This window comes from Haliotis asinina, chromosome 3, assembly GCF_037392515.1.
Source record: "Haliotis asinina isolate JCU_RB_2024 chromosome 3, JCU_Hal_asi_v2, whole genome shotgun sequence".
NCBI classification, from domain to species: Eukaryota; Metazoa; Mollusca; class Gastropoda; order Lepetellida; family Haliotidae; genus Haliotis; species Haliotis asinina.
The window spans coordinates 87486184-87501619 of NC_090282.1; the positions used below are offsets into that span (position 1 = coordinate 87486184).

General features: G+C 43.1%; 1 protein-coding gene across 1 annotated transcript in view; it reads right to left on the reverse strand.

Annotated features, from left to right (window-relative positions):
- Nucleotides 1-2061: 2061 nt before the first annotated feature.
- Nucleotides 2062-15436, reverse strand: part of LOC137278693 (F-box only protein 16-like) — a 28265-nt gene continuing 14890 nt past the window's right edge. The window contains exons 4-8 of the mRNA XM_067811203.1: nt 14207-14371; nt 12818-12987; nt 10269-10374; nt 4732-4933; nt 2062-4455 (exon numbers count right to left, since the gene is read on the reverse strand). Of these exons, the coding sequence (XP_067667304.1) occupies nt 4391-4455; nt 4732-4933; nt 10269-10374; nt 12818-12987; nt 14207-14371 (708 nt within the window). The 3' untranslated portion in view covers nt 2062-4390. The remainder of the gene's footprint in view (nt 4456-4731; nt 4934-10268; nt 10375-12817; nt 12988-14206; nt 14372-15436) is intronic.

A 15436-nucleotide genomic window follows, 5' to 3' on the forward strand; every position in this document is an offset into this window, starting at 1 on the left:
GCAAACTCTAGTCAGTTTCAAGTCCTACTTTGTACTTGGACGAATGGCAGTTTCCAGCCACGCAGTAGTTCACATCTCTACTGAAATGATTTTTGACTGGATCGAACGCAAATTCAGAGAACATGTATTTACAAAACCCAAGATGTATATTCTTTACGGATAACAACTTCTTCTAGTGTACATGATTTTGTTTGACAACGGTATATGAATCTATACTGACACATCAAGTACAATAAAAGAAGTTGTTATTACTTCGGGACATGACATTTCTCATCTGATGTTTCATGTATAATCTGGCTTCTTACTTTGTCGGGATTATCTCCCAAAATGAAAGCGTAACGCTTTTTTACAAAAAATATAAATAAATATATAAAACGTCATAAACATGAATATCAGTTTCATAACATATATTCTTTTACAGATGGAAGATCCAGTAACAACTACCACACACAGTCATCCTGCAGACATGACAGCAGTTGAGGTTACCAAGTTCAGATCCCATCTGAAGGACCAAGCTCCAGTTGCCCTGACCTTAACAGGAACGATTCTTACCAACGCCCTACAGACAGCACCAACAGAGGTCCGTGCTGAAGGTGGAAGACTAGATACTGTAAAACGCCGCATCCGGCGTCAGAAGTCAGCTGCCTTTCCGCCAGTACCAAAGTTTCTACATGATCTGCCTTTTGAAGATCCATGGGCTACAACAGACGGAACCAATCCTCAGCCATTTCTCATCGGTGACAGTGAACCCAGCTCATCGATTAGAGTGACAGTATTTGCTTCTGAAAACTCTCTTAGACACTTAGCAGCTTCGTGCTGGCTGAATAAATATGTGACTGCTAAACAATCTTCATTATTCATTTGAAGCTTTTGGAGGTTTTGTCCAACGTGGTAGGGGGTATTGCGCACAGGTGTTTTTGTCCGCACGCCGTTTCTCCCACGGTGTGTTGCTCTTCTTGAAACCCATTTGCATTTTATATATACATTGTCATACTTCTAGTCACTCATTTCATTAATTTGTATTTAAAGTAGATCCAATGGTCCTTGTCCCCAATCCAGGTTCCAGTCTTGGCATAGTTCCAGAATGAGTTTTGGATCCTATCCAGAGTATCCTTGTTTTATCAATACACGTATTTACTTTTAACCATAAAAATATTGTATAGAAATAAAGAATCTGTAGTACATGGTAGAGGAATCCTTCGACACAGAAGGATCTAAAGAACAAGTTGTATCATCTGCAGATTGTGGAAGTAATTGTTCAGTGCTAACAATCCTAATACCATTAGTTGTTTCTCACCATTATTGCTAGTATTTCAGCACATAGTATAAAGATGTAGGGAGCTAAGGGGCCACCTTGTCTACAACCACTAAATATTTCTAACAGGAGGGATCCAAAGCCATTAACAATTACACGATTGAACTTCATCGTAAAAGATTTTATCCATCTTCTTAACAATAATAATAATGTCTAGAATAATTTCTTCTGTAGCCACAGTCTCCAAACACCAAGTGATTGCTCGCAGTGCTTCATGAGAACGTGATTCCCAATACCCCAAGAAATCCAAGCTGCCTGTTTGGCGCTAGGTCGCAGTCATATGACTTTATCCAGCGAGGAACCTATTTACTGCTGGGTGAACACAGGCAATTTTGAACAAACTCATTTTCCCATGATGAGACCACATGTATCACATGTCCCTCGTTGTAGGGCAGAACTCAAGTCCTCTAAACTTACAGGAGTCCGACTACGTAACACAACAGCCCAAGGACTGGTGGAGCTCGAGGCTGCTTAAACTTCAACTGATTCGTGACCTGACCTCTGGGCAGAAGATCACACACAACCACATAATGAAATACCGAATGGAAAAATGTTTACTGTTTCGCCTATAAATCCTCAGTGAACTGTATCCAATGCCTTTTCAAAATCTACAAGTACTAATAAACCTGGTATCTGGTTGGTATCTGTGTAGTCCAGTAGGCCAGAAATTTGTCTTATTATTTCACCTTTATATCTCCCAGCTATAAATCCTTGTTGGTCGTCGTTAATCAATAGATTCAACACAGTTTTTACCTTTTTGAAATAGCCTTTGATGCGATTTTATAGAATACAGGCAGTAAGGTTACTGCTGGCAAGTTTCGGTTAACTTCCTCTTGTAAACATGTTTAAGTATTTCACTGTCAAGGCGGTGTTCAGGTGGAAGATAAGAGCACTCACATAAATGCACTTCAGTTTATTGCTGTTGTTGTTCTTCATTTCACAAAGGCACATTCTGTTTCAGAGATATTACAGAAAACCGTACAACAAACTTATATGACAGTGGAAACCACTGATATCACAGTTTATTCTGTAAAACTGTTCACAGTTTAATAGATTTGTCATTCCACAAGACAAATGCCACTGACATCATGAAGTCTAATATCAATAATAGCATATCATGCAATACTTCTGAAAACAGCCAAATACAAATGATATTATAGTCAAACACCATGGATATCAAATAGTGCAATACCAATTAATATCAAGGCCACTGGTATGAAACAGTGCATGCTGTTACTGACATCACACATTGAACCAGAGATGCACATGGTGCCAGACACCTGCCACACAATCCTTTGTAATTTAGGATGTGCTCACAGCTCTAACTCTCAAATCTCTTCTGCTAATTTCACATGCTTATGAGTACACAAGTTTAAAATGTGTAGGAATGTAAATAGCCATAGAATTGAATATATGCAATGAAATAGTTGACAAACACTACCAAGTATGTAAATATATATAAATAATATAGTCATAAAATAAACAAGCTGATTTTGTATTCTGATCTTCAGATAACATTATCACATACTAGAATACACCTTCTACAAAACTGAGCAGAGGTGTAACAACCAAATGAAGAACCAACTGTGTACATTAATTAAGTACACAAAATCAGGACACCATATCAGTACACTACATTAGTACACCAGCCAGTACACCTTATCAGTACACTACATTAGTACACCAGCCAGTATACCATATCAGTAATTAGTGCACTAGCTAGTGCATCCTACCAGTACACTACTCTAGTACACCAGCCAGTGCAGCGTATCAGTAGACTCCATCAGAACACCAGCTAATATACCTTATCAGTACACTACTCTAGAACACCAGCCAGTGCACCATGTCAGTGCACTGCATCAGTACATCAGCCAGTAGACCTTACCAGTACACTACATCAGTACACCAGCCAGTGCACCATATCAGTACACTAAATGAGTACACCAGCCACTGAGTTTCAAGCAGACAGAGAGGTTGTCCTACAGTGATGACCTCTCTCATGCTACTTGCAATGGACGGAAATGAACATGTTGCATCAGAGAGAATGTGTAAGAATATACAGTAAATATGTCAGATAATCTGAACGTGCTACAATGGATTATGCAGTCACAGACTGACAGAAAACTATGCTTCAAATACAGTGGAAGTCCTCAAAACCGGCATCCCTCCAATCCAGCATGCTCTCAATATATCGGCACTAGAATTTGGTCCTGGCAGAAGCTAGTTAATTCATTTGCACACCCTCTAATCCAGCATCAGCCTTCTCCATACTTCGTCAAAATAAAGATCGCCCAATTGAAAGTTAGTACAGTAGTTAACACTCACAAAAGCAGCATCCACTCTCTTGGTTCTGCTGTTGACTGGCTGACCATGTATTAACAACACAGTGGGTTACAGTTAAGTACAATGTATTAACAACACAGTGGGTTACAGTTAAGTACAATGTATTAACAACACAGTGGGTTACAATGTTCAAGCATAAGTAGGTGGGGTAAATTGGTGAGCGGCACGTGTCACTTGGCAAATTAAATTAATTGGCCTTTCCTAATTTGTCAGTCTCTCGCCATGTCAAGATGTCAAGTGTATGAAACTAAATTTGAACAAAATGTCCATTCCAAAACAAAACGTGTGACTGAAAAACAGTAAATTTGACAAAATTAACACACTGATGATGACTATGAACACGTTCAGTCGCATTTTACAATACACGGAATATCATTCTCAGGTTGAAAAAAGCATGGTTTGCTAGACTGGCATGCTCACTATACCGGCATATTTTTGATGGTTTAGAGGGATTCAACTGTATAATTCTGGCACTGACATTTTGGACACAGGTTAACAAAACACAGAACTTAAATATATATTCCTGAAAATGCATAAAAGTGTACAAAATTTGGTGTGCAATATTCCTATCTGTATTTTAGAAAAAAAAAAAACAGACTGTATTGTTTCTACACGGCACTAGGTCAACAGAATGTTCTACAGCTGACTCCATCACGTGACCGGTGGTGTACAACACACAACATGTACACTCCCCACGGGAATGTGTGACCATCTGCACATTAACGGAACTCTTCAGTTGTCATCAGAGAGGTTCCCATCCAGCAGCTTCCATGGTTTACTGGGGAACAAGTCTGTACCTGGAAAAAGAACAGGGCAATAGATTTTTCTACATGGTCTCCATCTTGTGAGTTCATTCATTGGCATGGTTTTTGGAATTGAGATGAAGGGGGCTTATGCACTTGCTATCTCCAGTTGTTCCTGGTTGCAAAGTGATTGGTCAAAATAAAATCTTACATCGTGAACAAAAATCGAAAAAAAGACATCTTAAAACCGCAAAAGTAGAAACTGTGTTCAGTTTACCCTGGTAAACAATGATACAACTACATGGAGCTGGAGGTAAATCTTTGACTCACTTGGTGGGTCTCTCTCCGACCTGATCGGACGAAAAGACTTTGGGGTCTTGGGTTGACCACCAACTGGCTGTGGCCTAGTTATTGTGGATGCAACGCCATTATGCAGTGTTGAGTCACGGTTCATCAGCGGGGCACCTGTTGTGTGCACTGCCCACTTTGGACGGTCAGGGAATGTCATGGAGGTCACAGAGTTATGGAGTCTCTGAAATGGCCCAACAGAGACCATCACATACAACAGACCGGGTTAGTGACTATCACATACAACAGACCATGTTAGTGACTATCACACACAACAGACCATGGTAGTGACTATCACATACAACAGACCATGGTAGTAACTATCACATACAACAGACCATGTTAGTGACTATCACATACAACAGACCATGGTAGTGACTATCACATACAACAGATCACTGTAGTGACTATCACATACAACAGACCATGGTAGTGACTATCACTTACAACAGACCAGCGTAGTGACTATCACATACAACTGACCAGCGTAGAGACTATCACATACAACAGACCAGCGTAGTGACTATCACATACAACAGACCATGGTAGTGACTATCACATACAACAGACCATGTTAGTGACTATCACATACAACAGACAACGGTAGTGAATATCACATACAACAGACCATGTTAGTGACTATCATATACAACAGACCATGGTAGTGACTATCACATACAACAGACTGGGTTGGTGACTATCACATACAACAGACCATGGTAGTGACTATCACATACAACAGACCATGGTAGTGACTATCACACACAACAGACCATGGTAGTGACTATCACACACAACAGACCATGGTAGTGACTATTACATACAACAGACCATGGTAGCGACTATCACATACAACAGACCATGGTAGTGACTATAACATACAACAGACCATATTAGTGACTATCACATACAACAGACCATGTTAGTGACTATCACACACAACAGACCATGGTAGTGACTATCACACACAACAGACAATGGTAGTGACTATCACATACAACAGACTGGGTTGGTGACTATCACATACAACAGACCATGGTAGTGACTATCACATACAACAGACCATGGTAGTGACTATCACACACAACAGACCATATTAGTGACTATCACATACAACAGACCATGTTAGTGACTATCACACACAACAGACCATGGTAGTGACTATCACACACAACAGACAATGGTAGTGACTATCACATACAACAGACTGGGTTGGTGACTATCACATACAACAGACCATGGTAGTGACTATCACATACAACAGACCATGGTAGTGACTATCACATACAACAGACCATGGTAGTGACTATCACACACAACAGACCATGGTAGTGACTATTACATACAACAGACCATGGTAGTGACTATCACATACAACAGACCATGGTAGTGACTATAACATACAACAGACCATATTAGTGACTATCACATACAACAGACCATGTTAGTGACTATCACACATAACAGACCATGGTAGTGACTATCACACACAACAGACAATGGTAGTGACTATCACATACAACAGACTGGGTTGGTGACTATCACATACAACAGACCATGGTAGTGACTATCACACACAACAGATCACTGTAGTGACAATCGCATACAACAGACCATGATAGTGACTATCACATACAACAGACCATGTTAGTGACTATCACATACAACAGACCATGTTAGTGACTACAACATACAACAGACCATGGTAGTGACTATCACATACAACAGACCACGGTAGTGACTATCACATACAACAGACCATGGTAGTGACTATCACATACAACAGACCATGGTAGTGACTATCACATACAACAGACCATGGTAGTGACTATCACATACAACAGACCATGGTAGTGACTATCACACACAACAGACCATGGTAGTGACTATCACATACAACAGACTGGGTTGGTGACTATTACATACAACAGACCATGGTAGTGACTATCACACACAACAGACCATGGCAGTGACTATCACACACAACAGACCATGGTAGTGACTATCACACACAACAGACCATGGTAGTGACTATAACATACAACGGACCATGGTAGTGACCATCACATACAACAGAAAATGTTAGTGACTATCACACACAACAGACCATGGTAGTGACTATCACACACAACAGACCATGGTAGTGACTATCACATACAACAGACTGGGTTGGTGACTATCACATACAACAGACCATGGTAGTGACTATCACACACAAAAGACCATGGTGGTGACTATCACATACAACAGACCATGGGAGTGACAATCACATACAACAGACCATGATAGTGACTATCACACACAACAGACCATATTAGTGACTATCACATACAACAGACCATGTTAGTGACCATCACATACGACAGACCATGGTAGTGACCATCACATACAACAGACCATGTTAGTGACTATCACATACAACAGACCATGGTAGTGACTACCACATACAACAGACCATGGTAGTGACTATCACATACAACAGACCATGGTAGTGACTATCACATACGACAGACCATGTTAGTGACTATCACATACAACAGACCATGGTAGTGACTATCACATACAACAGACTGGGTTGGTGACTATTACATACAACAGACCATGGTAGTGACTATCACACACAACAGACCATGGTAGTGACTATCACACACAACAGACCATGGTAGTGACTATCACACACAACAGACCATGGTAGTGACTATCACATACAACAGACCATGGCAGTGACTATCACATACAACAGACCATGGTAGTGACTATCACACACAACAGACCATGGTAGTGACTATCACATACAACAGACTGGGTTGGTGACTATCACATACAACAGACCATGGTAGTGACTATCACATACAACAGACCATGGTAGTGACTATCACACACAACAGACCATGTTAGTGACTATCACACACAACAGACCATGGTAGTGACTATCACACACAACAGACCATGGTAGTGACTATCACATACAACAGACCATGGTAGTGACTATCACATACAACAGACCATATTAGTGACTATCACATACAACAGACCATGTTAGTGACTATCACACACAACAGACCATGGTAGTGACTATCACACACAACAGACAATGGTAGTGACTATCACATACAACAGACTGGGTTGGTGACTATAACATACAACAGACCATGGTAGTGACTATCACACACAACAGATCACTGTAGTGACTATCGCATACAACAGACCATGTTAGTGACTATCACATACAACATACCATGTTAGTGACTACAACATACAACAGACCATGGTAGTGACTATCACACACAACAGACCACGGTAGTGACTATCACACACAACAGACCATGGTAGTGACTATCACACACAACAGACCATGGTAGTGACTCTCACATACAACAGACCATGGTAGTGACTATCACATACAACAGACCATGGTAGTGACTATCACACACAACAGACCATGGTAGTGACTATCACATACAACAGACTGGGTTGGTGACTATTACATACAACAGACCATGTTAGTGACTATCACACACAACAGACCATGGCAGTGACTATCACACACAACAGACCATGGTAGTGACTATCACACACAACAGACCATGGTAGTGACTATCACATACAACAGACCATGGTAGTGACTATAACATACAACGGACCATGGTAGTGACTATCACATACAACAGAAAATGTTAGTGACTATCACACACAACAGACCATGGTAGTGACTATCACACACAACAGACCATGGTAGTGACTATCACATACAACAGACTGGGTTGGTGACTATCACATACAACAGACCATGGTAGTGACTATCACACACAACAGACCATGGTGGTGACCATCACATACAACAGACCATGGTAGTGACTATCACATACAACAGACCATGTTAGTGACTATCACATACAACAGACCATGTTAGTGACTATAACACACAACAGACCATATTAGTGACTATCACATACAACAGACCATGTTAGTGACCATCACATACGACAGACCATGGTAGTGACCATCACATACAACAGACCAGGTTAGTGACTATCACATACAACAGACCATGGTAGTGACTACCACATACAACAGACCATGGTAGTGACTATCACATACAACAGACCATGGTAGTGACTATCACATACGACAGACCATGGTAGTGACTATCACATACAACAGACCATGGTAGTGACTATCACATACAACAGACTGGGTTGGTGACTATTACATACAACAGACCATGGTAGTGACTATCACACACAACAGACCATGGTAGTGACTATCACACACAACAGACCATGGTAGTGACTATCACACACAACAGACCATGGTAGTGACTATCACATACAACAGACCATGGTAGTGACTATCACATACAACAGACCATGGTAGTGACTATCACACACAACAGACCATGGTAGTGACTATCACATACAACAGACTGGGTTGGTGACTATTACATACAACAGACCATGGTAGTGACTATCACACACAACAGACCATGGCAGTGACTATCACACACAACAGACCATGGTAGTGACTATCACACACAACAGACCATGGCAGTGACTATCACATACAACGGACCATGGTAGTGACTATAACATACAACGGACCATGGTAGTGACTATCACATACAACAGAAAATGTTAGTGACTATCACACACAACAGAGCATGGTAGTGACTATCACACACAACAGACCATGGTAGTGACTATCACATACAACAGACTGGGTTGGTGACTATCACATACAACAGACCATGGTAGTGACTATCACACACAACAGACCATGGTGGTGACTATCACATACAACAGACCATGTTAGTGACTATCACATACAACAGACCATGTTAGTGACTATCACATACAACAGACCATGGTAGTGACTATCACATACAACAGACCATGGTAGTGACTATCACATACGACAGACCATGTTAGTGACCATCACATACAACAGACCATGGTAGTGACTATCACATACAACAGACCATGGTAGTGACTATCACATACAACAGACCATGGTAGTGACTATCACATACAACAGACCATGGTAGTGACTATCACATACAACAGACCATGGTAGTGACTATCACATACAACAACACCATGGTAGTGACTATCACATACAACAGACCATGTTAGTGACTATCACATACAACAGACCATGGTAGTGACTATCACATCCAACAGACCATGTTAGTGACTATCACATCCAACAGACCATGGTAGTGACTATCACATACAACAGACCATGGTAGTGACTATCACATACAACAGACCATGGTAGTGACTATCACATACAAGAGACCATGTTAGTGACTATCACATACAACAGACCATGGTAGTGACTATCACACACAGACCAGCGTAGTGACTATCACATACAACAGACCATGTTAGTGACTATCACATACAACAGACTGGGTTGGTGACTATCAGATACATGAGACCTGGGCAGTGGGACCCAACCACGGTCACTCACTTGACCACGAGTAGCATCCTGGTAGTCATTGTAACGTGGTTACTTACAGACAAGGACTGGGATCTCCTTGTGAGGGAGAGACTCTGGTGGGTGTTCACTTTACTCTTGACATTCTTAATGTAGTCATCTCCTGGGTACGTCTTTTTCTTCCTCCTGGAAAGGCAAGACTTCATAACGATAACATGAGTATCCTAATGGGACAGTTTCTAGAAGACTATCTGTTTGGTTGCCTGTCATGTTGTCCTGCCAGCCTCAAACAGTATGTCTGATTCAACCATGCTCATTCAAGGCCACTTGCAACTAAAAACAGGGCCTGTTACCTTCTAGTGCATCTTTAATCTCTGTCTTTTATGACTGTAAACATAAACAGATGATTTTGTGATTTTAACTCAATTTGTACGACTTCTGAGTTAACCTTTGCATGTCAATAATTATCAACAGCACTTGTCATATATACTCAAGGTGCATCAGCACCTGTACAGCAGGTGTACTCGAGATGCATCAGCACCTGTACAGCAGGTGTACTCGAGGTGCATCAGCACCTGTGCAGCAGGTGTACTCAAGATGCATCAGCACCTGTGCAGCAGGTGTACTCGAGGTGCATCAGCACCTGTACAGCAGGTGTACTCGAGATGCATCAGCACCTGTACAGCAGATGTACTCGAGATGCATCAGCACCTGTACAGCAGGTGTACTCGAGGTGCATCAGCACCTGTACAGCAGGTGTACTCGAGATGCATCAGCACCTGTACAGCAGGTGTACACGAGGTGCATCAGCACCTGTACAGCAGGTGTACTCGAGGTGCATCAGCACCTGTACAGCAGGTGTACTCGAGGTGCATCAGCACCTGTACAGCAGGTGTACTCGAGATGCATCAGCACCTGTACAGCAGGTGTACTCGAGATGCATCAGCACCTGTACAGCAGGTGTACTCGAGGTGCATCAGCACCTGTGCAGCAGGTGTACTCGAGATGCATCAGCACCTGTACAGCAGGTGTACTCGAGGTGCATCAGCACCTGTACAGCAGGTGTACTCGAGATGCATCAGCACCTGTACAGCAGGTGTACTCGAGATGCATCAGCACCTGTACAGCAGGTGTACTCGAGATGTATCAGCACCTGTACAGCGGGTGTACTCGAGGTGCATCAGCACCTGTACAGCAGGTGTACTCGAGATGCATCAGCACCTGCACAGCACTCGAGATGCATCAGCACCTGTACAGCAGGTGTACTCGAGATGCATCAGCACCTGTACAGCAGGTGTACTCGAGATTCATCAGCACCTGTACAGCAGGTGTACTCGAGGTGCATCAGCACCTGTACAGCAGGTGTACTCGAGGTGCATCAGCACCTGTACAGCAGGTGTACTCGAGATGCATCAGCACCTGTACAGCAGGTGTACTCGAGATGCATCAGCACCTGTACAGCAGGTGTACTCGAGGTGCATCAGCACCTGTGCAGCAGGTGTACTCAAGATGCATCAGCACCTGTGCAGCAGGTGTACTCGAGGTGCATCAGCACCTGTGCAGCAGGTGTACTCGAGATGCATCAGCACCTGTACAGCAGATGTACTCGAGATGCATCAGCACCTGTACAGCAGGTGTACTCGAGGTGCATCAGCACCTGTACAGCAGGTGTACTCGAGATGCATCAGCACCTGTGCAGCAGGTGTACTCGAGGTGCATCAGCACCTGTGCAGCAGGTGTACTCGAGATGCATCAGCACCTGTACAGCAGGTGTACTCAATATGCATCAGCACCTGTACAGCAGGTGTACTCGAGGTGCATCAGCACCTGTACAGCAGGTGTACTCGAGATGCATCAGCACCTGTACAGCAGGTGTACTCGAGGTGCATCAGCACCTGTGCAGCAGGTGTACTCGAGATGCATCAGCACCTGTACAGCAGGTGTACTCGAGGTGCATCAGCACCTGTGCAGCAGGTGTACTCGAGATGCATCAGCACCTGTGCAGCAGGTGTACTCAAGGTGCATCAGCACCTGTACAGCAGGTGTACTCGAGGTACATCAGCACCTGTACAGCAGGTGTACACGAGATGCATCAGTACTTGCACAGCAGGTGTACTCAAGATGCACCAGCACTTGCACAGCAGGTGTACTTGAGATGCATGAGCACCTGTACAGCAGGTGTACTTGAGACGCATCAGCACCAATCAGGTGTACTCAAGGTGTGTCAGCATCAATCAGGTGTATCAGCACCAGTCAGGTGTACTCAAGGTGTATCAGCACCAGTCAGGTGTACTCGAGGTGTACCAGCACCAGTCAGGTGTACTCAAGGTGTATCAGCAATTGTCAGATGTACTCGAGGTGTACCAGCACCAGTCAGGTGTACTCAAGGTGTATCAGCACCAGTCAGGTGTACTCGAGGTGTATCAGCAATTGTCAGATGTACTGAAGGTGTACCAGCACCAGTCAGGTGTACTCAAGGTGTATCAGCAATTGTCAGATGTACTGAAGGTGTACCAGCACCAGTCAGGTGTACTCAAGGTGTATCAGCAATTGTCAGATGTACTGAAGGTGTACCAGCACCAGTCAGGTGTACTCAAGGTGTATCATCAAAAACCTTGCCGATACTCACATGTGACCAATATCCTGCACAACATCATCATTCTCCAACACATTGTATCTCCAAGTGTCCTTCGGGACAGGGTCAGAGCCACGCCATGGCTTCGTTTTCTTGGAATGTCTGTTTTTGTCATCCTTCTTGGAGTGCAAATTGAGTTTCTCTAAGTCAATAAAGGGCTGCTCCTGTGAAAAAATCACACATTACAGTGACATTGCTCAAGTTATGCTATTGTTCTCCCACAGCGTATATCATCAGTGTTTGTCTTACACGTTGCGTAAACACACAGCACAGCCATATAGCACTACCATACAATCCTTTGTATACCACCAATAGCAAGGGTGCGATTTGAGTTTCTCTCATTCGCTGGTTGCCACACTCAATCAATCTCAGCTTCCTGGGTATCATACAACTCTTGCATCCACTAGACACACCAAGTTAATGTGGTTTTCCCATCCTTACCATCTATATGGACAGTACTTTGTCCAAGTTACTGGATCGGCATACCTACAACTATGTGTTTGCACATATTCATATGGCCACCATCTGGACATAAACCAATGGATTCGTGGGTTCTTGTGTCTGTACAAAGTTGTGTACTGATCAGTAGGGGTTGTGCCAACAATGAAAGTTACAAAGTTGACTCCAAGGTTTTGACACCCGTTCACAGGTAGGCTCGATCCCAGCATCAGAAGCTCACTAGATCAGGTGCCTGGTGTCTCAGACAGCGCACCCACCCGGTGCTGGAATGGTTTAAGTACCAACACTGACAAGTGTCTACATACAGTATGCACATACTTGTTAGTCCTACTTTACTGATTAGGAAACAATACATAGAGCTGGCTAATAGCTAACATAACTTATCTAGCCTCATGTAAGAATGTAGAGTTTTGATTGGTCCACGTGACTCTGATAAAATACCATGTACATCCATCACGATCCGCCAGCGGGAGTATACGACTTTTATACTCCCGCTGCGAAAGTCATATCACCCCGCTACGAAAGTCATATCACCCCACTACGCCTCGGTGACGTGAGAAGTGAGAAAAGCGTGCATCGACAAGGCTTTAGTAACGTGCAGTGCATTGAGGTCAAACGATCAGCTGGTGTCAACATGGCAGCAAGTCGATTTGATGCGTGTTGTTTTGTTTTGATTTAGTGAAAACATTCAGCTAGATAAATACGTTATGACATCGTGTCAAGGGAAATACAGGGTTTTATCAGTCCCTCGTAAGGTTGTATTCCTCCGGTTGTTACAACCTTACTCGGGACTGATAAAACCCTGTATTTCCCTCGACACGATGTGATAACTTATAATAACATGGGCATAGGACATGCAACGAAATAGATCTGAACTGCTGGGTAATACCACTTTGTAGACTGTTCAAACAAAGGTCGGCTTACTGATGGGCGTAGGACCTGCAGACTCTTGATGTGCTCCAGATAATTCCTCTTCCATACTCCGTTTTCAAATGGGCTGGGCGTGAAGGAGAGGAACCATCCCAGTCGAAGACACTTTGGCATCCACAGTTGATCCAGCTCTGACAGGTACTTCCAATACCAACACACCTGTTGACCACACCTCACTACACATAGGCATCACAACAAATACAACAAAAACTATTTTTTTTATTTACAATAGCTTGAAAAGTTGAATATAGCTTCTGTTCCTGTATCAATTATCATCCAAAACTGCATTGGCCAGGAGATGCCACTTGTGTGAGATCATATGGTATGTCCTAGGTGATATCGTTTTGACAGTATATTTTGTACAGTGCCCTAACAATGCTATGATGTCATGAACTTGATGATCTCATAATGCTATGGCATCACTGTACCGCAAGTCTTATGGAGTGCTGTGTTCAGAAAGGAACACATTTCATTGGAAACTAATGAAGAGCGATTTTGGATGATAAAAGAAATCTCTGCAAGCCTTGATTGTAACTTGTAAGTTGACATAATTGATATCAGATGACACTTGGGTAAGATTCTCTAAGCATCATCTTGACAGTTTTACACAAGTGTGTCGTTACACATTACTAGCAATTTTACTGACACTGTATAGATGTGTCCTAGCTAACACTGTACAGGTGTATCCTGATTAATACTGTGCTGGTGTGTCCTGACTAACACTGCACAGGTGTGTCCTAACTACCACTGTGCAGGTGTGTCCCTACTAACACTGTATAGCTGTGTCCTGATTAACACTGCACAGGTGTCCCGGTTAACACTGTGCAGGTGTGTCCTAACTAACACTGTACAGACGTGTCCTGATTAACACTGTGTAGGCGTGTCCTGATTAACACTGTGTAGGCGTGTCCTGACTAACACTGCACAGGTGTGTCCTAACAACCACAGTGCAGGTGCGTCCCAACTAACACTGTACAGCTGTGTCCTGATTAACACTGCACAGGTCTCCCGGTTAACACTGTGCAGGTGTGTCCTAACTAACACTGTACAGGCATGTCCTGATTAACACTGTGTAGGCATGTCCTGACTAACACTGCACAGTTGTGTCCTAACTACCACTGTGCAGGTGTGTCCCAACTAACACTGTGCGGTGTGTCCTGACTAACACTGCACAGATGTGTCCTAACTACCACTGTGCAGGTGTGTCCCAACTAACACTGTACA